The sequence below is a fragment of the Myotis yumanensis genome, unplaced genomic scaffold (genome assembly GCF_028538775.1).
Source record: "Myotis yumanensis isolate MYYU_CA2020_CCGP unplaced genomic scaffold, mMyoYum1.0.hap1 SCAF_4, whole genome shotgun sequence".
In the NCBI taxonomy this organism is placed as follows: Eukaryota; Metazoa; Chordata; class Mammalia; order Chiroptera; family Vespertilionidae; genus Myotis; species Myotis yumanensis.
In genome coordinates, this window is record NW_027223755.1 from 67,353,477 (window position 1) to 67,380,467 (window position 26,991).

Genomic DNA, 26,991 nt, shown 5'->3' on the forward strand with positions numbered 1-26,991 from the left:
TAAATGAGGTGTGAACTGTGAGGCATATTTTTAATATAAATATTTATATAAAACAAAGCATGCTTCGAACAAATACAAAATATTTATTACATAAAAATGTAGTAACTGATAAACTACCAGTTTGTTAAATTAGAAAAAGTACTAACTTATTTCATAATTCAAACCAAAAAAAAACTTTACATTTTTGTTGCTCAAGCTAACTTACCTCCAAAATATAAATGTTACAAAATTTTGGTTTGAAAATGTCATTCTGTGATTGTCCCAACTTATTTTGCTGTGCCATGCCAAAAACAAAGTATCTTTGAAATGTTCTGAGTATTTAAATGAAATAGTATTTGTAACATAAACTTATTCAAAAAACTTTTACATAATAATAGGCCAACATACACATTACATACCCTCTTGCTATAAACAGGAAATACTAATGACAATACTACTTGGAACTTAACATCTGTCAATTCACATACAACACCATAATCAGTCTGTCTAAGGTAGTGATATTTAAAAACACATGTGGTTAATCACTCTGTTCTATTCAAGCTGAATATGCTAACATTCCCATCAACTGAATACCAGTTTCATTATCTCATATTCCTTTCTAAACTCCTTGTCTCCAGGTTGGAATAGCCCTAAGGAGAAGAAGAGAAGAGCAATTATAAATATGCAGAAAATTTTTATAAAGATCCTAACTGATTAGATGTTAACTTCTATTTCTTTTATTTGAACTTTTTTATAAAGCAAGTTTTATTCAGGTAGAGAAAAAGAGGCCAGGGTGCGGGCATCAGTGTGAAACAAGTGAAAAGTATGTAACCAAGTGACTGTGGGCCAACTCGAGTTATGCCAATTAAATGTTAACTTTTAAAAATATATGTAGATTTATTTTTATCACTTTTTTACTGTAAAATATAATATACATATCAAAGTTGCACAAAATATAAACATGGTTATTTTTTAAAATATTTTTATTGATTTCAGAGAGGAAGGGAGGAGAGAGAGAAACATAAATGCTGAGAGAGAATCATTGATTGGCTGCCTCCTACACGCCCCCTACGGGGAATGAGCCTGAAACCCCGGCATGTGTTGTGACCGGGAATCAAACCATGACCTCCTGGTTCATAGGTCAATACTCAAACACTGAGCCATGCCGGCCAGGCGAAACATGCAGTTATTAAATTATTATAAAATCAACACTCATTCTAACGCCTCTTTACCTATGTGGGATATGTAGAAGTGGCCCAGAGCCTGTTGGTCCTAAGTGTTTGGTCCGTTCTTCCCAACCTTTGGTAGGTTTGTAAAGCCTAGAAGGATCTCTGCTAACATTGTTTTCAACCTGTAATCAGAAGTAAAATGAATGTGAAATAATTAACATTGTATTTGTGATCCTTACTAAGAAAAATACTTGATATTAAAAACTGTTAACCTCTTCTGTAAACTTTTTATTGTACTCATATAGCTAAAATAAAAGTTGGACCACACCAATCTATCAATAAATTGTTACTTTAGTTTCTTTTTTTAGTTCAATTATTTTATTCTGTTTATATTATGAAGGAAATATGATGCAGCAAGTAGTGGCACAGCCAGGCAATAAATTTAGGATAAATATCCACCAGTAAGTTCTTTGTTTTGTCGAGAGTCACCTGTATCTTTAGCTTTGAGTATCACCAACTGAGATTAAACAATGTGTTTATAATCTGAAATGGTAGAATTCAAACAATAGTTTAAATTCTACTAAGCTATGCTAAATAAGTACATTTTAAAGAAGATGGTACAGAAATCAAGCTGGATATAAAGAAAATGGATGTTTGTATCCTTACAAACCAAGGAATTAGGATAACAATAAAAATAAATTAATCTCAGTACAGAGCACCTTTTTTTTAAATTTTGCCAGTCTTCTTTGTTTTTCTGCCTTTTCATCTTCTTTTGACTGTCTGTCAAGAATTTTCAGTTCAAGTTTACGTAAATCCTAAAAAACATACGCCAACAAAAAAGATAACATGAGAAAGTAAAATCAACTAAAATTTTTTTCAAACTTTAGTTGCTTGGAAGTAAAATTAAATCACCTTAAATATCAATATTCCTTTAATACTGACCTTTTCCAACAAGAGTAAAAGCTTTATTTTCCTTGAAAATAAATGTGACACGTGCACATCTTTTGGAATCATTTTATGTTAGTTATTTCTTATTTTAGTAGGTGAGTTAAGCCCACTTTCAGTATAGATATGTCTGGTTTTAGATCTCTCATATTTGGGACATTTTGTTATTTAGGGAGATATTTTTATAGAGACTAAAAGAAATTCCACTAATAATGTGTTTTTGTCTAATTTTTTGTATTTCCCTTATTTTTTGCTTTATAGATATTGCTATGTGTTTTTAAAATATATATATATTTTCTTTATTGATTTCAGAGAGGCAGGGAGAAGGAGAGAGAGATAGAAACATCAACGATGAGAGAGAATCATTGATCGGCTGCCTCCTGCACACCCCCCATTGGGGATCAAGCTCGCAACCCAGACATGTGTCCCCGGCCACAATCGAACCTGGGACCCTGCAATCCACAGGCTGATGCTCTATCCACTGAGCCAAGCCGGCCAGGGCGATATTGCTATGTTTTATCTCATTTGCATCCTTTTCCGTTTTAAAGTATATACACTTCTTTGTCTTTTTGAGACTCTTTCCACATTGATAAAATTATAATCTCTTTGATTGTATTTTCTTATATATACTTGTTTTTAAATCATTTATGATCCTACCTCTCAGCAATAACCTTGATTCCTTTAAGTATACATTGAATATCTACAATGTACAGGTTACAGGAATAAACAAAAGGACAAAATCTCTGCCCTTGTGGAGCTTCTATTATTTTGGGAGATGGACAATGAACAAGTAAGGAAATCAATCATCTGTGGGGAAAAGCCAGTCAGTTTGGCAAAGAAAAAGTAGTCTAGCCTGTGGCTACCTTTCCAGCCTTGTCTCCGGCTGATTCCCACCTTCCATCTGATGCCCTTAGGATACTAAATTGTTTACGGGTTCCCCCACAAACCACTGTTACACTTCTCCAAGCTGTCATTCATGCTGTTCTCTTCGCTAGGAAAGATCTCCCCTTTCTTCTTCAAGACTCAAATATCTTAGTGTCTCTCTAACACTAATAGCTATGGTCATAAGCTACCCTCCCTGCATACCCATCTCCTAAGATTCTCTGTCCACAATTACCTCAATCACTACACTATTACAACATCATACAGAAATATACTTGCACATCTATCTTTCCCACTAGACTATAATATACTAGAAATGGGGGGGGGGGGGGGGCCGTGGAATGAGGGAGCATTGGTAGGTAGAAGCCTAATATAACAGAAGCACTCAATTTTTCCTGAACTGAATCTGGAAGTAGTACCTCTATTGGTAGTAACACCACTAAATAATTTCTAAAATTATTTAGAAAACATATTTACTCACTCTTTCTTGAAATCTGGAAATTTCATCAGCAACAGTTTTCCTTTTTTCTGCCTTTTCTGTCTTTTCCCTTATCTCCTTTTCAAGTCTTAAAAATTCTTCCTGTTCTTTCTTCTGCTGGGTGTAGTTTTCTAGTAGTAATTTTAGTTTAAACTGGCGTTGGCGCTCTTTCTGCTGCCTTTTCTCTTTCTCTTCCTCTTCTTTTAACTGGGAAGCATATTTCATTGACATTTCTATACTTTTCTGTTTTTTCCAAGCTTCCACTGCCAATTTCTGCTGCTTTCTTTGTTCCTCTTTTTGCTTTTGATTATCTTCTTGTTTGTTATGAAAAAGCATAGGCATGTCCTCTGCCTTTTCCTTGAAAATTTCCTCCTTTTTTTGAATCTTTTTAGTTTTCCAATTCTGAATAGACTGATTAAGAAAATATAGTAAGGGAAAAATAATTTTAATAACCAAAAGCACTTTAAAATATAACCTCAAGTCCATCTTTCTAGAAAGAATATTGGTTGCAGGCTGCTTAGGTTTCCAAGTGTTTTGTTTGTTTGTTTGTTTGTTTTTTAACCAGTGCAATTTTTCTACTTCTGTTTTTAAAAATTAATGTCTCTTAAAACACTGAATAATGATTTATTCTTTTGGCCTTTCTTGTCCTCTCTTAACCCCCGGGTTCACAAAGGTTGCACCTCATCTGTTTGTGTTCATGGGAAACATTCTTTTCCTCTGATCATCTTACTTATGCTTCCAAATCCTCTTTCAAGGATTAAAATCCTTTCTGAGTGACCCTCCTTTGTTCAATTACCAGAAGAGGAACTAAGAGTGGTGTGGTTGAGAGTATGGGCTCTGAAGTCAGACCATTTAGAACTAAATCATGGCTTTACCATCTACTAGGTGTGACCTTGGATGAGTTACTAAGTTACTCTGTCTTCATTTTGCTCATCTGTAAAAGTGGTAGGTAATACCTCTCCAGCAGGGATATTGTAAATATTAAATGAGTCAGTCCCTGGGAGGTAGTGCTTCATAAGTGTTAAAAAAAAAAAGAAGCAAATTAGCTTCATTGCTTTACCAGGGTATGTAAAGATTATTTAAAATACTAGCAGCCTTCTTTATGCCATAAAGGATACATCCACTGAATTCCTTTACCCTCAAGTCAGGAAACTGTTCCCTCATCTTTCCTCATGGTGTATCATTCATTTATTCATTCAGCACATTCCTATCATATACGTACGCTATGGAAGGCAATGTGATAGGATCATAGATGATTCAAATAATACCAAATGTCATCTAGTACAGTGCTACTCAATGTGCCAGTCCACAACAATTTCAGAGATTTATGCCAGAATGTAAATCAATGTACTGCTTCCTTCAAAAAGAGGGTTTTCTATTTAAAAAAAAAAAAAAGTCAAAACTGAACTAGTGTGCTTACTGGGCAGCTGATTCTAGTTCAATCACTTTATCTCACTGAAGACCAGTAACAGTTTGCAACCTAACAGCCAGTCCATGGACCAAGTTTGAGTAGCACTGTTCTAGGTGAGATAATATATATGAATAAGTACCAGAATATATTCTAGAATATATTATGATGTGCTATAGCACTACATAAAAGAGGTATAAACAAAGTGTTAGTAGGAAATTCTGAGAGGGACTACTTATGTTTGAGTGGACAAGAAGGAAGCATCTTATCTGGGCAGATTTTGATAACTGGGAGTTGAGGGGAAAGAAAGGAGGTTCCAGAAAGTGGGAATAAGATAAACAAGGGTATTCAGGCCAGAAAGTTCAGGGCAGATATGAAAATAAGTATCTTTAGGCAAATGGTAATAAAAATGGTAAATCTCCTACTCAGCATCTTAAACTGAGTCGGTTTAAAACTACATTTTGCTGCTTTCTCCCAAGTTTCCTCCTCCTCCTCCATGTCCTACTTCAGTAATTTTACCTCCATTTTCATACCCCCTCCTACCTCACCTCTTCAATCAATCAATCATTAAATATCAGGAAACAGTGGTCGGGAACTAGCTAGAACCAAGGTGCTTTACCTTTACTACATGAGGCACTGTGTCTAGAGAGGTGGTTCTTAAACTTTAGCTTATAACAGATTAACCTAGAGGACTTGTTAAAACACAATTCCTGAGCACCACAACCAGAGTTTGGCTTAGGTCTATGGCTGGGGCCTGGTAAGTTTAATAAGCTCCCAGGTGATGTTGACTTTGCTAGTCCAAGGACCACTTTGCTGGTCCAGGAACCCCATGTTTTCAGTATCCAGGAAAAAGCCGAAATAATTCCTAATAGCTTGTTATTTTTGAGTTTTTAAAAATTACTTATGTTTCAAAATTTTTCTTAATACATTAAGCACCAAGCCTGTTTTGTCTTCCTTTCCGTTTCAGTCACCGGTGACTGACATGGCGCTTAATGTGTTAAAGTACCAAATTTCAATCTTCTTACATTTAACTTATTTAGGAGCGATAAAACAAGAAACACAAGCTATTTCCTCTAAAAATTTAGACTAAACATGGGATCAATATTTCTTTAATACTCCTGGGGCAAGTCATCTGTTGAATAGTCATACTCAAGCGAGTTAAAGTTTATAATAGTTGACTTCTACAAAAAAATGTGACTCAGACTTTGAGTGTCTGAACCCATGGTTCCCAACTTTACCCTCTGGAGACATTTTTGATAATCACAACTAACGAGGTGTTACTAGCATCTAATGCAGTGGTTCTCAACCTTCCTAATGCCGCGTCCCTTTAATACAGTTCCTCATGTTGTGGTGACCCCCAATTTCATTGCTACAAATTGAACATAATTAAAGCATAGTGATTAATCACAAAAACAATATGTAATTATATATGTGTTTTCCGATGGTCTTAGGCGACCCCTGTGAAAGGGTCGTTCAACCCCCAAAGGGGTCGCGACCCACAGGTTGAGAACCGCTGATCTAATGAGTGGAAGCCAGGAATGTTGCCAATTATCCTACAATGCACACAATAGCATTTACAGCAAAGAATTATCTAGCCCAAATGGTTAACTGTGCCAAGGTTGAGAAGTCCTAACAAAACCAAAGCCAGAAGAATATTTTTGTGAAAATGAAACTTTTTAGATATTTGCTACACTTAAGAGTTAGTTACTCTTTTCTCTGGGGTAGTCAAAATCTTGAGTCTTTTCAAATAAGCAATGGAGCTGAAGTTCCAAACCTCAATGAAACTTTGAAGAGTGAAAATTGTTTTTCTATTGCCTCTTTATATTTCACTAGAGGCCCAGCGCACGAAATCACGGTACCCTGCCCACCACGCTCGCACCCCGCCCACCTGCTCATGCCTCGCTGCGCTTGCAGCCTAGCTGCGCTCATAGCCTCGCCGCGCTCACCTTGGGGCGCCCGCCTTGCCATGCCCATCTGCTCAACACCCTGCCCGCCAGCCACCAGCCTTGCTGCGATCAGAGCCCGTGGGCTGCGGGGGAGGGACTGAGAGGTGCTCCATGCACTTCATGGTGACTGGTTGTATGGTTGTTAAAGCATTATAGACTAGAGGCCCAGTGCATGAAATTCGTGCATGAGGGCGGGGGGTGTACCTCAGCCCAGCCTGTACCCTCTCTAATCTGGGACCTCTCGGGGGATGTCCGACTGCTGATTTAGGCCCTGCGGGATCGGGCCTAAGCCGGCAGTCAGATCCCTCTCACAATCCAGGACTGCTGGCTCCTAACTGCTCGCCTGCCTGCCTGCCTGATTGCCCCTAACTGCTTCTGCCTGCCAGCCTGATCGCTCCCTAACCGCTCCCCTGTTGGCCTGATTGATGCCTAACTGCTCCCCTGCCAGCCTGATCGCCCCCAACTGCCCTCCCCTGCCAGCCCAATCGCCCCCAACTGCCCTCTCCTGCTGGCCTGATTGCCCACAACTGCCCTCCCCTCTGTGACCCGCCTCCCCTGCTGGGACCCGCCTCCTCCGTAAGAGGCAGCAGAAACACCGGGACCAGCCTCCTCCATGCCACGTGGAGCCACGGGACCCCCAGGCCTCACTGCGCAGAGTGGCCACTGGGCCCCGCCTCCGCTGTGCGCGCGGCCATCTTGTGACAATGTCGTAAATGAGGACCACCTAGGCTTTTATTAGTATAGACTGAAAACCATGTGGCCTTTGCTGGTAGGCTGCCTTTTATCAAAAGCCTGAGTATATCTGGATTTCCCACATTTCTGGTGGACATAGAAGGTTTTACCCACAATCAGAAGTTTTCTGGCCCACTATATTATTTCTTGGGGTAGAAATGTTTGGCCTTCAGAAAGTCCAACTATAGTTCCTTTAGTTAAGTTACTCAAAACTTCCCAATGCCTGTTGCACCTTCTGTAAGATGGGGAGAAAATGGCAATATACCTCATGGAGTTGTTGTAAAATTAATAAATGTTAAAGAGTTTAGCACAGTAGCTGGAACAGAGAAAAATACAACAAATAACAGCCATAATAATTATTATTACCTCTTTTTTCCTTTCTTCTAGGGCCAGAAACTTTTGATACCATTTCTCATGCTGTTCAACTTCATCCTGTGTTCTTCCAGGAAGATGTTCTAGAACGTCTCCCATAAATGTTGGCTTCCCTTTATGTTTGTTTCTCACTTTTACAAAGTTCTGGTGATCATAATCATCCCAGCCCCCTTGTCGCCCTCCTGTTTGCTGAAGGAATTTTTCAAAATCCACAACTTCTTCTGGAAGAGTACTTGGTGCTCCTTTGTCTACAGGAACTTTGCTTGACATCACTCTGAAAGCTTTCTCGGTTTCTGAACTACCCAAAGCCCATGTGTCAATCTTCCTTGATATGGCGCTCAACTCATTATTAGTTATTTTCTCTTCTTTAATTAGCTCTTCATATCTAAAATTTCAAAAATAAATTTTGATTAATAAGATACAAATCAATCCATATTAACCCTTTATTTTTCCTCTTATTTAAATTATTTCTCTTTTCATGTCATCTTCTCCACTTAACATTATTAACATTTATAAATAAAAGACTTGAGTTTCCCTGCCCCCAGACGGGCCCGGCTGCTCCACACGCCTGCCTCTGGAGTCCCCCAGTCCCCTCAGACCCCAGACACACAGGGCCGGCCTGAGGTGCAGGCAAGCCTTGGATGTTGGCTGCCCAGCTGCCCAGGGCCGCCCGAGGCTCAGGTAATCAGGGCCAGCCGAGGCTTGTGCTGCCAGCAGTGGCAGCAGCAGCGGTATGATGGGGGCATCGCCTTCCCCTGATCTCTGGGTCGCCTCCTGCCCCTGAGGGCTCTCGAACTGTGAGAGGGGGCAGGCCGAGCCGAAGGACTGCCCCCCTCGAGTGCATGAATTTTCATGCACCAGGCCTCTAGTAATATATAAAAAATAAACTAGTTCATAAAAAAAAAAAAAAAAGACTTGAGTTTCCTCAGAGAATAAGACAATCTTTTAAATTCTTATCTGAGATTTTATAGTGTCGATATATAAATGAACATTCACTTTAAACATGAAAAGCAATCTATAACTTAAAACAAAATTAGAAAAGTATTGTTGCCTTTGTGTAAGACTAATGTTAAATATATAACAATAAAATGGTTTATATATAACAACCTAGTGGAGAGTTATTGGAAATATATATGTCAATAATTTTATATTAAAATGTGTTTAAAACATACATCAATCTCTGCTCCTCCTTAAAAGTGTTAATTGCATTTTCGATTTCTTCCATCATTTCTCTGAGCTTTTCAACAACTATAAAAAAAACAGAAAAATTATATCATTTCAGTATGACTAAGAATTAAATATTAGGGAAAAATGGACTGTTCCCTTAATTTAAAAATATTTCTTAGCCTAAAGGATAAGAAAAATGTAATTATACAAAGCTAATTTTTATGATTATAATTTTTTATTACAAATTTTTCCCTATGTACATATATCATTAAATATTATTATTATTTACCAAAAATGTTTCATACAACATATATTGTTTTGTAATTTGCAGTTTTTATTTAACAAAATGTTGTGGTTAACTAACATTTTATTATCTAAATCTATCCTAATTCATTAAGTAATTCTCCAATAATCAACCTTTAAATAGATGCAGTACTGTAATAAATATCTTTGCATGTATTTTTTTACATGCTCAAATAAGTATTTTTAGAGGATAACTGATTAAAGTTGAAATGCTAAATAAAAAAGTATGCTTATTTTCCAATATGCTAGATACCATCACATTATCCTTCAAAGAAGCTCCACCAACTTACAGGTCCTGAGAATGCTCCTTCCCAGGAACTTTTAATCATTTCCAATATGAAAGGCAAACATTTATCATCCCTGATTTAACGGACATTTTTTGTGATCTTTAATAAGCCTTTTCTCGTTTTGTATTTCTCTCACTGTAAAATGGACCTTATTATCTTTGCCCATTTTTCTATTAGGTTATTTACCTTTGTTTCTATAATTTGTAGCCACTCTTTATATATTACTAGAGGCCTGGTGCACGAAATTAGTGCACGGGTAGGCTCCCTAGACCTGGCTGGCATTTAGGGCCAATCAGGACTTTCCGGCTTCCAGCCGGTGCTTCCCTTCCCTGGCTGCCAGCTGCCGGCCAGGGCCTTCCTTTGTTCCACACCACCCCCTGGTGGTCAGTGCACATCATAGTAAGTGATTGAACTCCGGGTCTCCCAGTTGAACTCCTGACTCTCAAGGCGACGCTTTGCATATTAGCCTTTCATATATTTATATATTTACATACATAGATGTATATTAGCTTTTTAAGTTACATATGTCACTAATATTTTCCTGTCTTTCAACTTTGCTTATATAGGGTTTGTAGGCTTTTTTTGGTATTTTGTTTTTTTAAGCTGTCAATTTTGCCCACTTTTTTCTTTATGTTTTCTGATCTTTGTCATTCTTATAAATTATAATCCTATATAATACAAGCCTAATATGCAAATCGACTGAACGGCATAACGACTGGCGGAACGACTGGCAGAACGACTGGTCACAATGATGCGCACTGACCACCAGGGGGCAGACACTCAATGCTGAAGCTGCCCCCTGGTGGTCAGTGTGTTCCCACAGGAGGAGTGCTGCTCAGCCAGAGCTGGGCTCATGGCTGGTGAGCGCAGTGGCAGTGGCCAGAGCCTCTCCCACCTCCGTGGCAGTGCTAGGGAGCAGCCAGCTAAGTGGTACAGAGTAGCGAGCAGGTGGGAGGGAGTAAGGAGTGAGGGCTCCCAGACTGTGAGAGGGATATCTGACTGCTGGCTTAGGGCTGCTCCCCACAGGGAGTGGGCCTAAGCTGGCAGGCGGACACTCCCTGAGGGCTCCTGGACTACGAGAGGACACAGGTCAGGCTGAGGGATCCCCTACCCCTGCACGAATTTCATGCATTGGGCCTCTAGTACAATTATAAAAATATTAGCCCATGTTCCCTTCTAGTATTTTTATGGTTTCATGTATTAATTTAACAAACTATAATATTCATATTTGCCATTTTTAGTGCTTCCTAAACTATAAACACAGCACAAGTGCTTTATGTACACTGTCTTACTTCATCCCCCAACAACCCTGAGTTAGGTCCTCTGGTTATTTTCATTTTAGAGCTGAGAAATGAAAGCTAAGAAAAATCAAGTAACTTGCCTAAAATCACATAACTGGTAGATCAAGAATTTGACTCAACATCTGTTTGATTCTTAAAATCTATTCATCTTGAGCACTTTACTGTTTCTCTCTAACATAGATGTTTCTCTCTCTCTCTCTCTCTCTCAAAATCAATAGAAACATACCTTCAGGTGAGGATTTTTTTAAAACGCTATACATTTTTATAAATTATGGAGTGGACAGAACAGATATTAGGGTCATTTACAGGATGAAGAATCGGTGGTAATGAAAGATTCATATGCAGTCAATAAAGAGGAAAAAAGACTGATTTCCTGATTCTTAGCCTAGTGGTTTTCCCATCATTTGCTTTTTGAAATAATTGCCTTTTAAGGGCATTTCAAATGCCTAAAGAAATGGTTAAATAATATTAGGACAAATACTAGTCATTTGTAAAGAAATAAAATTGTATCCTTTCCTCTCTATGTAAACATAAGGAAATCAGTCTTTTTTTCCTCTTCATCAACTGCATATGCAACCTGGGTATGTGCTCTTACAGGGAATCAAACCTGCAACCTTTTGGTGTACAGGACAATGCTCCAACCAACTGAGCTAGGGCAGGATTTATAGCATTTTAAAGATAAAAAGCTATGTAAACATCAGATAATACAGTTCTCTAATGTATTCTTATCAATCCCTAACCAATAAAGTAGGGCTTAGTTCCATTAATGCTAAAGAGACAAATTCTTATTAGAAAAGTAAAAATGTTTCTAATGAACAATAAAAATACTAATATGTAAGAATATAAAATCTAAATGTACTTACAACTAGGTGTAGGCTTCACATCTTTTAACTGATGCTGAAGTTTCTTTACATTATTATGTATTTTGGCCAATTGTTGCTGAATTTTTGATCCTATAAGGAAGAAGAATGTACTTTAAAATAATTCTATGACAAACATGGTAACAGTTCAGGATTCTACACCTGAGACAGCACATCTTCACTTAGTAAAAGATAGCCAAGAGAAATTAAATAATGAACAAAAGATGGTTACTTAAGTGTCAATACAGCCTGAACCTTTAATAAGTACCCTTGCTCTAAATAAAGCATCTCTCAATTTCCTCCAATATTTAAAAGCACAATGGGGTAAATCTTACTATAACCTGTGCCAAGGAAATGTCTTTTTCTTTACTCTGTGGAGATTGAGTTATTGGACACTCTTTTAAATACATGGATCAGTAGCTTAGGCTTAATCGTATTTTATTCTTCAACAGAGTTTTCTTTTTAATTTGTTATAATTTTATGGGAATAGAATTTGGAATAGATCTCAACTCTATTTTTAGAATATTAAAACTGAATATTAATTCTATGAATACTGACAAACTTCCTAATGAGAATTAATTTCATCTAACCACATCTTAGAGTGACTGACTGTCACAGACTTGACAAAGTGCTTTCAGGTGCCATTCAGTGATACCTACACTATAGGCTGCCAAGCTCATCCCAAGGATCAGCCTGAAAATGCTGGGCCCACAATAGAAGCCTGAAAAATGGAGGAGGGTCTCAAAGACTTTTTCAGATGTTTTGTATCAGCAGCAGAAATCCTAGATTCCTCTTTTGAGTTTTCCTTCTGAAGTAATAATCTTACTTTCGTATTTATTTCAATTATATAGACTAAAATCATATATTTACATTCCTACATCTATATTTGTGTAATATATAATAGTAATATTATTTTATCATCTTTGGGTACTTTATTATGCCCCTCTATTTTTTTAATGCTTCACAAATCAGCATGAAAAACCAAACAGCTCTGTCCAAAAGTCTTTAAAATAATTTTTTTTTAAAAAAAGGTTACCAGTAGGCCTGGAACCAATGCTAATATCCAAAACAAACCTCAAATATGTTTATGTGACTTTGGCTTGTTATTTCTTAATTAAAATTCAAGTGTTCCAGAAGAGCAGAAACTTTATCCAATGTATTTTTATAGGATAAGAATTATCCTATAAAAAGTCTTATTCACTGTTGGAACTTTAAATCAAGAAACTTCTCTAGTAATGTAATCAATTAGGAGTGTGTGTGTGTGTGTGTGTGTGTGTGTGTTGTTGTTGTTGTTGTTGTTTTTTGCCACAGTTTGATCAGTTACAGTAACATCTCTATAGGGCAAGTAATCTTTTATTTCTTCATTTGGAACTGCCACTCTATTAGGCAAACCATTAAAGTACAAACCATTTAAATACATAAATGCAGGCTAATATTGTGGCATGATGTTTGAGGTAAGGAAAAGAAATTTACTACTTCTGGGCTGTAATAGGGGAGGGAAAGCCTCTATATCCTTATATTAAGTGCATTCCTTCCTCTCCTTGATAAGACAAACACAAAGTGTTAATACAGAGAGGCAAAAGTATAGCAGAAAAGAATAAAAAGATAAAAATAAAGTTGCCTTAAAAAGAGAAAATGAAGTGACTTAAAATGCAGAGAATGGAGACACTATACATAGTAGCACAACTGAGAGATATAAAGATCAGCTTCTCAGTGTCTATAAAAGAACGGAGGGAATTTAAGAAATATTAAACTAGGGATATTTAGTTTTCTCTATGAATCAAAGAGGAGAACTGAAAATCTGGTTTTACATTAGGTCCTGTTGTCATTCAAATAGAAGAGGGAGAATGATTCTTGCCAGTACCCAACAAATGATGACTTTTAAAATAGTGCAATCTTATGTTCTGAAAGAAAAAAATTATTAAGAATTTCTTTTAATTGGCTAGAAGGGATTTATAAATCAATATTTTATAAAGCTTAGTTAGTTGATAACCATTATTTTTCCTTTAAACAATGCTAAGCAATTTTTTATTATTATAACCTAAGAATTTTTCAACATATAAAATCTACTCTTCAATAAAAGAAGGTATTTTTGTAGAATTCTTTAAGACCAACATTTAGTACACTATAAACAATGACTGATACTCATAGCAAACAATAAAACATTTTCTGTGTAATCTATAAGGCACTTTTTCATATATTATCTCATGGGATGTACAGAACAACTGCCCTGAGGTAGAAATGGTAGGTGTTGTATCACAGACAAGTACACTCAAGTTTATAGGATTATGTGACCTGATCACTTCATACTGTTATGATGAGCTAAGACCAGATAACCCAGGAATTAATTTCTATTTAAGAAATTTTAATAACATTATCTAGTTTGTCAACCAAAAAACAAAACCCTCTTTTTCCTATTAAATTGAGAGAAATACACACAGAAAACAATCCAGCTAGAATCACTAAATAGTAACCTGACAAAATAAATACATATCCCTAAAAGGCAAACGCATTACTAACTAGAAAGTGTCTTGATAGAAAACATAAGTCAATGCACAGATACAAAGCACAGGGCAAAACTACAACTTTATGTCACTCAACAGTTTTTGTTCATCATGAACTCAACTTACTTTCTGTTTTCCTGCTGTTAATCAATTTATTTTCCAATTCTTCCAGCATACTATGCTCAATTCTGAAGTCACTTTTTTGGTTGTAGAAATGACTGTGTTTATCTTTTTCTATGTTAATAACTCTTTAGAAAAAGAAATAAATGGTATAAATATGACTTAAATATATTTTTAATTGTTTAAAATATGAAGACACAATAATCAGAACTTTATATTTGAATTCATTCATCTAAGGAGTCAAAATATAATGACTTGAATAATAAGGCTAAGGAGTCAAAATAGTAGCTAGAAAAGAGTTAAGTTCAACTAACACAAGTAATTTGAATTATTTCAATTATAAAATGTTAATTTAAAAAAATGCAGACTTGCTTTTAAAATACATAAACCTTTGACTGTTGATTCCAACTCAATCTCCCTGTGCCTGAAAGTGGCTGCCACTGATGATGGCTGCTTTCAGTAGAAGATACTGTTAACTTTATAACCTGAACCAAAACATTTACCCTTCGTCACTAAAATGTGAATAATAGTTCTCCACTACCCAACAGGGCTGTAATTTCATTATATGAGACAACAGGTATGAGGGATCTTTATACAGTAAAAATGTGCTATGGAAATGCAAGTCATTAATATTATTAATACAACTAAAACTTCAAGAGGCAAACAATCTAAGAAATTTTATTGTATTTAAGGGATACTGTCTACATTTACTTCAAAGCTTCTTTGATTTAGTTCATCTACCAGTAAGAAGGTCTGTTAGTTTGAATCCTGGGGTAAAACAAAATAAACACTGTACTAACAAGATGCTTTTTCTGTTGGACAAAATAATTTATTTTCTTAATACCTGTTCTCTTTCTCCCAGAAGGTGGAAATTAATATGAATACATCTCTACTAATCCTGGATTTAAGGAGTGGTGGAGTATCTCTAGCCATTGACTTACTTTCATATAACTCGAGGGGCAACTATCTAAGGTAGAGTTCCCAATCTTTTTCACTTTGGCACACATAGAGAAAAATTTGATATTCATAAGGCATACTTGGAAAAACAGATGAGACTGCTGCAGGCCCTACCTGGCCGCCCCAAACACTGAGGGGATCATAATTTAGCACTTGTGTTTCAGAGAGGAAGCAATGAGTAGAACAGAGATGTCAAATAGATTTCAGCCTGCAGGTCAACTCTAATGGATTGATGGTGACTACTGTGCTGAAGACTGAGAAGCCCATCTAGGCTCCAACTGGGGATGGGGAAATTACTATGATCAAATAGAAATTTCTAGCATTGACACAGGATGTACTATGACAGTAAGTAAGTTATGTTTTGCCATTCCTGGGTTAGAAATATTAACCCATAAAGACGTTAAAAAGGTAATAATGGAGACAAATTGCCAAACATAAGAAAAGATGATCAACCTCACTCACAATAGAAGAAATGAAAATTAAAACTATACCATGGCACAATTGTTCACCTATCAGACTGGCAAAAAAAATCACAAGTTTAAATAATATATTCTAATGGTAAAACTGTGGGAAAATAGGTCCTCTCATACATTGTCGGTGAAATCGTAAATTGTCTATGGAGGACAATTTGGCAATATATCAGTGCATATTCATATAACTTTGACCCAGAATTTCTACTTCTGGGAATATTTCCTAAAGATACCCCCACACATATGCAAAATGATGTGGACCTATGTGAATATGGCAATTAATTGCAGCACTGTTTGTTATAATAAAAGATTGACTATAACCTAAATGTCCATCACTAAGGGGTAGGTTAAATAAATTATGACAGAATTATAATTTATTTAACCTGGAATACAATGCAGTGGTACTGTGTTCCATGTATTGATAAGGAAGGATTTCCACTACACACACTTTTTATAACAAAGAATTTATATGACAATGTTAGTCATACCCAAAAGTAGAAAATGCTAAATTGTATACCTTCAAATGATATTATTACCCTCATATCACTCTGATTCAACAATTTTACCTCTTCTTCCTCTCTTGGCTCATCTTAGCTAAGTATTCTAAATTAAACCCATTTAATTATTTAATTTCACCCCAACATACTTCAGTGTGCATCTCTAGAGATTATGGATATTTGACTTACATCACTATAATGCCACTCATGCCTGACAAGGTACAATCCCTTACTATCTAAGATATACTCTTAAGTTAAAAAAAAAACACACACAACAATACGCAAGATCCAGAACAGATGTTAAAATTTATATAAAAAAGACAAACTATGAATATGTACTTTTATTTCTTTATAAGCACAGATTATAAAATATCTGTGGTACGATACACAAGAAACTAAAAATAGTGGTTGTTTGAGAGGAGGGGAAGTAGATAGCTGGGGTCATGGGTGAAACAGACTTTTCACTGTGTACCCTTTGATATGTATTGAATTTTAAACCACGTGAATGTTTTATCTATTCTGAAAATAAAACAGAGTTATTACAAATTGTGTTTTGTTTTTTCTTTGTATGCAATGAGAACTGCTGGATAGAAATATTCTTCCAATGGATTTTTATCACATTCTCCCAATGAGTTTTTCCAAAACCTCTTAACAGATGAAGAAAGCCTACTCAGAGCTGTAAAACCAGCACATACTGGTAGACAAGGAACAAGACCGGCATTATCTACCGGTTTGCTATATATATGGACATTAACTTCCTGGTAGATTACCTATTGAGAGAGAAACATACACCAGAACCCTTAACCAAGAGTCTAATGCTATCCAAGGTAATACATTTTGGAAATCAAAGAAAATAAAACTGTATTTTCTCAAATTCTGAGTATTAAAAGTAATATATAAGTATTATATAAATGCAATTGAGAATTCAATGTCCCAAATTTATAGTATAGTACAACTTTCCAAATTTCCAACAGCATTACTTTTTCATTGGTAGAATTTCTAAACAGACCACTGCCACTAATTCTAGTCCAGAGACCATTTTTTACAAGTCTCCTTTCCTCTGGGTTCTTTAGCAAATTGATACTTTATAATTTCAAAGAAGTGTTTTGACATACTTCTCAATTGTAGGGTAGGGTTGACTGCTCTGAGTTCTAATTCTTTTATCATTCCTCATGATATATATAACACTGAACATTCAATATAGGGCATCCCATAAAATATACACATATATTTTTGACAGCTCAATTGATGTTTCTTTCTCTTCAGATTTAACCCATTGGAATTAATAATTACTCAAAGTGTGTATACATTTGGTGGGGGGCGCCCTGTACATATCACTAGTTATTTAAAGAAAAAATACAAATACACCACAAATTAAAAGTTCTCAGCCTAATCATTATGTGCAGGATGGATCTGAAAGGGACGGAAACCATGAGAGGGAGACCAAATAAAACGACATTTCAAAAAATAACTCGAGGTAGAGACTTTTCATTAAAATTGTTCACTCACTCAAAAATATTTACCAAATGCTAACCTTGGTAAGTGAAAATATATTTAATCTGTTATTTGATATATGAGATCAAAGAAAAAACTATATTGTCTCCTTTGAAAGACACTGGTTCAAATGGTAAAAATAAATAAAATTCAAATAACTGCACTTAAAATTAACTTTATATTAAATAGTCTCTTATCATTTGTCTATTGTACACACTCCACCTTTCTCTAATGACCAATTTTTTGTAACTTAATGTGGAGATTGGACAGGGTGGAGTAGAATTAACTTTATACATTGTTCATAATAAAATGACTAGTAATGTTATTTAAAAACAGTGTTTTTATACTTACAGATTTTTAAATTTTTCTGCTGTGCGTATGAATTCTGCTTTCTTAGGCTGACTAACTTTCTGTTTCCAGTTGTGAAGCTGAAAAGAACGAATTCCACCTGAAGTACCAAAACAGCCATCATTCTGCATTAAAAAAAAAAGAAGTTTATCCTCAATAATAAAAATGGTAAAAGATGAAGGTGGAATTTTTTTCAGAGATGAAATGTCAATGATGGAGTTTCTCAGGGGTTAATTTTATCCGTTCATCCATTGATGGCTACTGTAAGTAAAGTTACAATGAACATGGGGTGCATACATCTATTCAAGTTAATGTTTTCGTTTCCTTTGGATAAATGCCTAGAAGTGAAATTACTGGATCATATCATAGTCCTATTTTTAATTTTTCGAGGAACCTTTGAACTATTTTCCATAGTGCTGCACCAATTCCCATCAATAGTGCATAAGGGTTCCTTTTTTTGTTGTTTCTTGTCTCTCTGGTAGTAGCCATTCTAACAAGTGTAAGGTAATATCTTATTATAGTTTTGATTTGTATTTCCCTGATTAGTGATGTTGAGCACCCTTTCATGTACCTGTCAATTTGTTTCCTCTTCCCATTTTTTAAATTGCATTGGTTTTCTGCTATTGAGTTGTATGAGTTCTTTATGTATTTTGGATATTAACCCCTTATAAAATATATGATTTGTAAATATTTTCTCCCATTCAGTAGGTTACCTTTTCATTTTGTTGACAGTTTCCTTTGCTATGTAGAAGCTTTTTGTTTGATGTAGTGTCTTTACTTTTAGAGAATAATTTTGCTGGACATAGATATTTTGGTTGACAGTTCTTTTCTTTCAGCATTTTGACTGTCATCCCACTGCCTTCTGAAGTCCAAGGTTTCTAATGAGAAATCAGCCATTAACTTACTGAGGATCCCTTGTATGTGTTGGGGTGCTTTCAATATTTTGTTTTTGTCTTTCTACAGTTTGATTATGATGTGTTTAGGTATGGATCTCTGAGTTTATTCTGTTTGGAGTTTGCTGAGTTCTGACAACATATAAGTCAATATTTTTCATCAAATTTGGAAAGTTTTTAGTTATTATTTCTTCAAATATTCTTCTCCTTCCTCTTTTCTCCTCTCCTTCTGGGACTCTCATCCTATATAATAAAAGCCTAATATGCAAATTGACCGAATGACAGAATGACCAATGGAACGACCAGTTGCTATGACAAGCACTGACCACCAGGGGGCAGATGCTCAATGCAGGAGCTGCCCCCAGCACTCAGGCCCCAGGCCAGCCAAGGAGATGTGAGTGGGGATTCCCCAATTGCCCCACTGGTCACCCCTCAGAGGGAGGTGACTGGCGGTGGCGGGGGGCAGGGCCGGCAAGCAGGTGGTACCAGGCTGGCCAAGAATGCTGGCGGGTGCCAGAGGAGGCCCCCTGATCGCCCCACTGGTCACCCCACAGATGGGCCCTAATTACCAGCCAGGCCTAGGGACCCTACCCATGCATGAATTTCATGCACAGGGCCTCTAGTTATACATAATGCTTAATGGTGCCTAACAGATCTCTGAGGCTCTGTTCATTTTACTTTCTTTTTTTTTTTAATCCTCACCCAAGGACATGCTTAGAGAGAAAGGGAGGGAAGAAGGGAGGGAGATGGAGAGAGACTGAGAGAGAGAGGAGAGAAGAGAGACATCGAAGTGAGAGAGAAACATCAATTGGTTGTCTTCCCACCCAACCAGTGTGGCTCAGTGGTTGAGCATGAACCAGGAGGCTCGTGGTTCGATTCCCAGTCAGGGCACATGCCTGGGTTGTGGGCTAGATCCCCAGTGTGGGACTTGCATGAGGCAGCTGATCAATGATTAGCTCTCGTCATTGATGTTTCTCTCTCCCTCTCCCTTTCTCTCTCTTGAAATAAATAAAAACATATTTTTAAAAAATCAGTTGCCATTGATCCCACTGCTAGGAATATATCCCAAGAAACCAGAAACACCAATCAGAAAGGATATATGCACCCCTATGTTCATAGCAGCATAATTTACCATGGCTAAGATTTGGAAACAACCTAAGTGCCCACCAACGGATGAATGGATTAGAAAATTGTGGTACATATACACAATGGAATACTATGCTGCTGTAAAAAAGAAGGAATTCTTACCATTTTCAACAGCATAGATGGAACTGGAGAGCATTATGCTAAGTGAAATAAGCCAGTCAGTGAAAGAAAAATACCACATGATCTCACTCATTTATGGATAATAAAGACCATTACAAACTGATGAACAAAAATAGATACAGAGGCAGAGCAGCATTAAACAGACTGTCAAACTACAGTAGGAAGGCTGGGGAGGGTTGGGGGGGGTGGTAAGAGATCAACCAAAGGACTTGTATGCATGCATATAAGCATAACCAATGGACACAAGACACTGGGGGGTAGGGGAGGCTGGGGTAAGGTCAAGGGGGAAAAAAAAGGAGACAAATGTACTACTTGTTGTAGTATTTTAAGCAATAACAAAAAAAAGCAAAAAAAAATTAAAATAAAATCTGTTGCCTTCTGTACCTGCCTGATCAGGGACTGAACCTGCAACCCAGGTATGTGCCCTGACCGGGAATCAAATCAGCAACTTCTCAGTGCACAAGACGACACTCAGCCAAGTGAGCCACTCTGGCCGGCTGTTCATTTTTCTTCATTCTTTTTGTTCCTCAGTCTGGACAATCTGAATTTACCTATCTTCAATTTATTGATTCTTCTACCAGCTCTAATCTAATGTTGAGTCCCTCTAGTAAATTTTTCATGTGAGTTATTGTACTTTTTTAACTCCAGAATTTCTATTTAATTCCTTTGTTATAATATTTATCTCTTTAAGATATTTTCTATTTGGTGAGACATAGTTCTCACACTTTATTTTAGTTCTTTAACATAATTACCGTAAAACAGGTAATTTAAAGTCTTTGTCTATTATGTCCAACATGTAGTCTTCCTTAGGGAAGTCTACCTTACTACCTTTTAAAAAAATTATCCTGTGTGTGGACCATATTTTCCTGTTTCTTTGTTTACCTCATTTTGTTGTTGTTAAAAACTGGACATGTTAAATAACATAATGTGGCAACTCTGAAAATGAGATTTTCTCCCCCCAAAGAGTTGTTGTTGCCCTAACTGGTTTGGCTCAGTGGATAGAGCGTCGGCCTGCGGACTGAAGGGTCCCAGGTTCGATTCCGGTCAAGGGCATGTACCTTGGTTGTGGGCATATCCCCAGTAGGAGGTGTGCAGGAGGCAGCTGATCAATGTTTCTCTCTCATCGATGTTTCTAACTCTCTATCCCTCTCCCTTCCTCTCTGTAAAAAATCAATAAGATATATTTAAAAAAAAAGAGTTGTTGTTGTTGCTGTTTGTTTAGTTACTTTCCTGAACTAATTCAGTAAAGTATGTTTGCATGGCACCTGAACTCTCTGCTTGGTTAGCTTAGTTGTCACTAATGGCTGATTGGTCAGAGATTTTCTTCGATGTTTTGAACCAATAAGTCTCTTAGCCTTTGCTGAGGGGGGTCTATGTGCATGCCAGGCATGCCTTCAACACTTGTGCAAGCAGTTTATACCTCTGCCTTAGCCTTTTCTTCTTTTTGCAAAGAGTTTCAAGGTCAGCCAAAAATAAAATCTTAGGCCAAAGTTCTTTTCTGGCATATTAGTTTCCTGTTGCTACTATAACAAACTTATCACAAACTTAGTGGCTTAAACAACAAATTTATTTTTTTACCGTTCTGGAGGTCAAAAGTAAAATTAAGATGTTGGTAGGACTGCCTTCTCTTTGGAGGCTTCAGGGAGAATGCACTTCCTTACCCATTTTCTGGCTTTTAGAGGTCACCTTCATTCCTGAGCTCCTGATCCCTTCCTCAAATCACTTCATCCTCTTGCTTCCATCATCACATCTCCTACCACTGGCTCTGATCTTCCTGCCTCCCTCTCATAAGGACCTTTGTGAATACACTGGCCCAGCCAGATAATCCAGGGTAATCTCCCCATTTCAAGACCTGAAGTCAATCATGTCTGCAAAGGATGTGACTATCTCTGGTAGGGGGTGGTGTGCATTCTCCAGGCTGCTACACCCGAACATACACGCAGTCCTATGGTTGTGTGTGATCTTCTAGAAGAAATCCGTTTTGAGTAATCATTTGAAGTCAGAGAAGAAATGTAGTTATTACTGAAAGACTACTCAAGGCAGCCAAGTATCATAAAATATAGGCCATAACAGGGAGGTCACTAGAAACAAAACAACAACAAAAATACAACGAAAGAGAAGATGCAGCTCCATCCTAGCACAAAACCATGATGTACACTATTAGAGATATTTCTAAAAAGTCACAATTCAACAGCTAAAATGATCAAGTGCGATATGGCATTTGAGAGGAGGATAAAGATATTTGTAATTTTCAGTTTTGGAAGGCAATGGCTGAGGGGAATTGTAAAATAATATACAAATATTAAAAAGCATAGATAGAGTACATTATTTTTCATAATAGGTGAGAATTTTATGGGATTCCACAACCTACAAAGGTTATAGAATAAAATACAATATAAAATGTTTCTAAAACTTCAAAATAATTTAAGGAAACTGTTATGCACTGAATTATGTTGTTTCCCCCCCTCCCAAATTCATATCTTGAAGCCCCAACTTCCTTATAACTATAGTTGGAGATAGAGCCTTTGAGGAGATAATTAAGGTTAAATGAGGTCATTAGGATGGGGTCCTAATCCAATAGGACTGGTACGCTAATAATAATAATAAGAGATGACACTAGAGAGCTCTCTCTCTCTCTCTCTCTCTCCCCGTCCTCCCCCCTATGTGCACAGACATAGCAAGAAGGTGGCTGTCCACAAGCCTCTTTAAACCACCCAGTCTGTGATATTTTGTTATGGAGCCCTAAAAGACTAAAGCAGGAACTTTAGATATTTTGGTGGATATCTCTAATATCATGAGGTTGTCATTAGAAAATTATCTTAAGAAAACATTAGTTGGTCTCAGTGTTAGATTCCATAGGAACATTCACTCATGCATATGACAATATTCAAGTTCAGTGTTAGGCAATAGAATTTGAGCATATCATGTGTATGGGGGAGGGGAGTACAAAGATGGATAACACATAGTTAAACTCCATACAAATCCACAATATAGTAGAGCAGAGATTCTAATTCCTTTTTTTTAAACCCAAACACCCTTGAGGAGTTCTATCCCATTACCATTGCAACTGTCAACTATAAGGCTCTGCATCCCCTAAAGTGGTGAGAGGATATAAAGCAGGTGTCTTAACCTCAGCACGATTAATATTTTGGACCAGATAATTTTTTGTTGTGAGGGGCTATTCTTTGGCCTCTACTTACTAGATCAGCTGTGGGCAAACTACGGCCCGCGGGCCGGATCCGGCCCGTTTGAAATGAATAAAACTAAAAAAAAAAAGACCGTACCCTTTTATGTAATGATGTTTACTTTGAATTTATATTAGTTCACACAAACACTCCATCCATGCTTTTGTTCCGGCCCTCCGGTCCAGTTTAAGAACCCATTGTGGCCCTCGGTCAAAAAGTTTGCCCACCCCTGCACTAGATGCGAGTAGAACACCAACCGTCCCCTAATCCCCCACAGCTGTGACAACCAAAAATGTCTTCAGACATTGCAAAATGTTAGGAACCGATACAACATTTGAAACAGCTCCACGGTGATTCTAATCACCCTGGGAGGCAAACCCCTAGAAGGCAAGCCTCTGAGAATCACCGCAGTGAAGTGATAAAAGTATACATTGATAATAATATTAAGTAATTTGAGAACTGCAAATCAGGAGGTAGAACATATTTGTAAGAATTTAGGGAAGAAATCTCTTTGAACCAAAGTAAGACAAAAAAGTTTTATGGAGAAAGCCAGCATGATGGCTAAATCATAAGGGTCATACATTAAAAAAATGTTTTTAAAGTGTTTAAAAAATATTTTACATACTAGAGGCCTGGCGCATGAAATTAATGCACTGGCGGGGGGGGGGGGGGGGGGGTTCCTCAGCCTGGCCTGCACCCTCTCGCAGTCTGGGAGCCATCAGTCAGGACATCCTTAGCGCTGCTACAGAGGCAAGAGAGGCTCCCACCACTGCTGCTGCACTCCCCAGCCATGAGTCCAGCTTCTGGCTGAGCGGAGCTCCCTTGTGGGAGTGCACTGACCACTAGGGGGCAGCTCCTGCATTGGGTGTCTGCCCGCTGGTGGTCAGTGCGCATCATAGCAACCAGTCATTCCTCAGTTTGGTCGATCTGCATATTAGCCTTTTATTATATAGAATTTTTATATATTTTATATTTTTTCCTGAGTCATTTGGGCCAGAGTTAGAATATAAAGAGAATTATAAAGAATGTGTGAGAAAATGTGTCTGAGGTGGAATTTCTTGAATTTATATAAGACACTGTATTTTCTTAGAACCTGGGTGGGAAACTTTTTTCCTGCCAAGGGCCATTTGGATATGTATAACATCATTCACGGGCCATACAAAATTATCAACTTAAAAAATAGCTTGCGATATTTGGTCAAACATTTAACTAACTCACCCTTAATGCCTTGGCAGGGCCAGAGCAAATGATTTCTCCGGCCTTATATGGCCTGTGGGCTGGACGTTTCCCATCCCTCCCCTCAGGGGAAGAAAAAGATAGAACATGTCCTCAGCTCACAACAGCCTTCCCTCCGTTTGGGCTGACCCACAAATATTTAGTGAGCACCTACTATGCTCCAGGACTAAACAGGCACAGTTCTTGGTGCTGGGAACACAATAGTGAATAAAAGTTTCTGCCCTTACAAAGTTTACATTCCTAAGGGTGGATGGTATATGGAGAAAGACATTTTTAAAAATAGGTATAAAATATGTAATATATCACGGTAATAAGTGCTATGAAGAAAAAGAAAACCAGAAAAAAGGGACGGGTTGTGCTGGATAAGGGAATTCAGTTTGGGGAGGGCATAGAAAGAATCATTGAGCCAATGGCATTTGAACAAAGATACCTGACGGGGGTGACAGTGCTAAGCATGGGGAAGAGCATTCTGAGCAGAGGGAATAGCAATTTCAAAGCCCCGAGGTAGGAGAGTGCTTGGCATGTCTGAGTGACCACCGGGAGCCCCGGACGGGCCGCACAGGGCGCTGGAGATGCAGGGACAAGGAGGTGGGGCGAGGGCGGGGCAGCTCCTCGCCGGGTAAGGATGTTGGCTTTTGTTGTGAACAAGATCAGCTCTGGAGGCTTCTGGGCAGAGGGGTGTCATTCCTGGACCGAGTCGCCCTGGCGTTGAGAATACTTTAGAAAGGCAAGCGTGGGAGAACAGAAACCAAGGAGGAAAGCAGTTCAGCCAGGGGGAAACGACGGTGTGGACAAGGGTAGTGGCGAGAGGAGGTGGATTCCGGATTTATCCTGGAGGTGGGACACACAGGAACTGCCCGTGCTCAGCTGTGGGCTGTGAGGGAATGAGAGGAGCCAGCACCCCCTCTGAGGGACCCTCCGGTCCGCACGGTGGAGAAACGGGTCCCGCACTGATCCCTGGAAACACATCTGCCGCGCACGCTCCCCGGCAGGTACAATAACCGAGCAGCCGCCGATCCGTTACCCGGCACACAGTCCCTCTCCACCAAGCACTGTGCAGGGCGCTCCCACACACGGCGGCCACGGCTCGGGCAGGTGCACACCACCAGCTGCAATTTTTTAGGGAAGAATCCGAGTCGCGGAGAGGAGGTGCTCTCGGGGAAAAGCAGTGAAACGCACAGGCGAACAAAACGCCACGCCGGGGCCGGGCCAGGCCTCGAGCCACGGGAGGCGCACCCCTCCCGGGCCGCGCTGCAGACACCTGTTCAGACACCGCTTCGGGCTCACCGCCGCCCCCACAACGGTTCCGGCCCTCCTCCCTTTACCTGTTGCGGCACCGGCGCTGCTCCCACGCCGTTCCCGGCGGCCGCGCCCGCGCCCGCCCCCGCCACCGCCCCGGCTACCGCGGTGGCCGCCGCCGCCACCACAACCGTCGTCAGGGCAGCCATCTTTTCTCGCCGAGCCGCTCCGGCCGCTGCGACCACCCCGACCTGCGGGCTCAGGCGCCGGACGCTCCCGGCAAGGCAGACGCTGCACGAAGCCGCTGGGCTCCAGGCTCCGTCGGGATGCTGGGCCGGGCGTGGATGCGGGGCGGGGCCGGAGCGCGGGGCGGGGCCGGAGTGCGGGGCGGGGGCGGGGCCGGAGCGCGGGGCGGGGCCGGAGCGCGGGGCGGGGGCGGGGGCGGGGCCGGAGCTCGGGGCGGGGCCTGGCTGGCGCGCGGGTTGGGTAGGGTCCTGTCTTGGCTCTGAGCTGTTGGGGGCGGCGGGGGCGGGGTATAGCCTTTCAGCAAAACCTTTCTACACCTAACCTCTCCCTGACCACCAGAAAAATGCATTGTTTTTCATTCTCATACTGAAACGTATTCTTGACATATATAGAAATATCTGTATCTATCTTAGATATATACATATTTTACATAATAGAACTTCTTTCTAGGTTCCTACTAAGTGCTGGTGAGACTGAATCTAAATGAAAAAGTATTATTGATGAACTTGAACAATAACTATATTTCACTTTTTAAATAAACAAACAGAGCATGCCCCACACTGTCAGATACGAGAGACAGGAATGCATCAAGACTTGAGGCTTTTGTCTTTCCTTAATATCTTATAAATTTGCATTTCTTTTCTCTTACACTGAAAATCTGGGTTCCTTAGAATATCAGCATATTTACTTATTTGCTTTTTCTCACA

General features: G+C 38.7%; 1 protein-coding gene across 1 annotated transcript; it reads right to left on the minus strand.

Annotated features, from left to right (window-relative positions):
• Positions 1 to 18: 18 nt before the first annotated feature.
• CCDC112 (coiled-coil domain containing 112) lies at positions 19 to 26,300 on the minus strand. The gene is made up of 10 exons (XM_070412485.1): positions 26,125 to 26,300; positions 18,223 to 18,344; positions 14,460 to 14,581; positions 11,833 to 11,922; positions 9,084 to 9,159; positions 7,906 to 8,296; positions 3,457 to 3,864; positions 1,868 to 1,963; positions 1,212 to 1,330; positions 19 to 629 (listed from the first exon to the last, which is right to left on the minus strand). Exons 1-10 carry the CDS (start codon positions 26,245 to 26,247, stop codon positions 599 to 601), a joined length of 1,578 nt encoding a protein of 525 aa, XP_070268586.1. The 5' UTR covers positions 26,248 to 26,300; the 3' UTR covers positions 19 to 598.
• Positions 26,301 to 26,991: the final 691 nt, after the last annotated feature.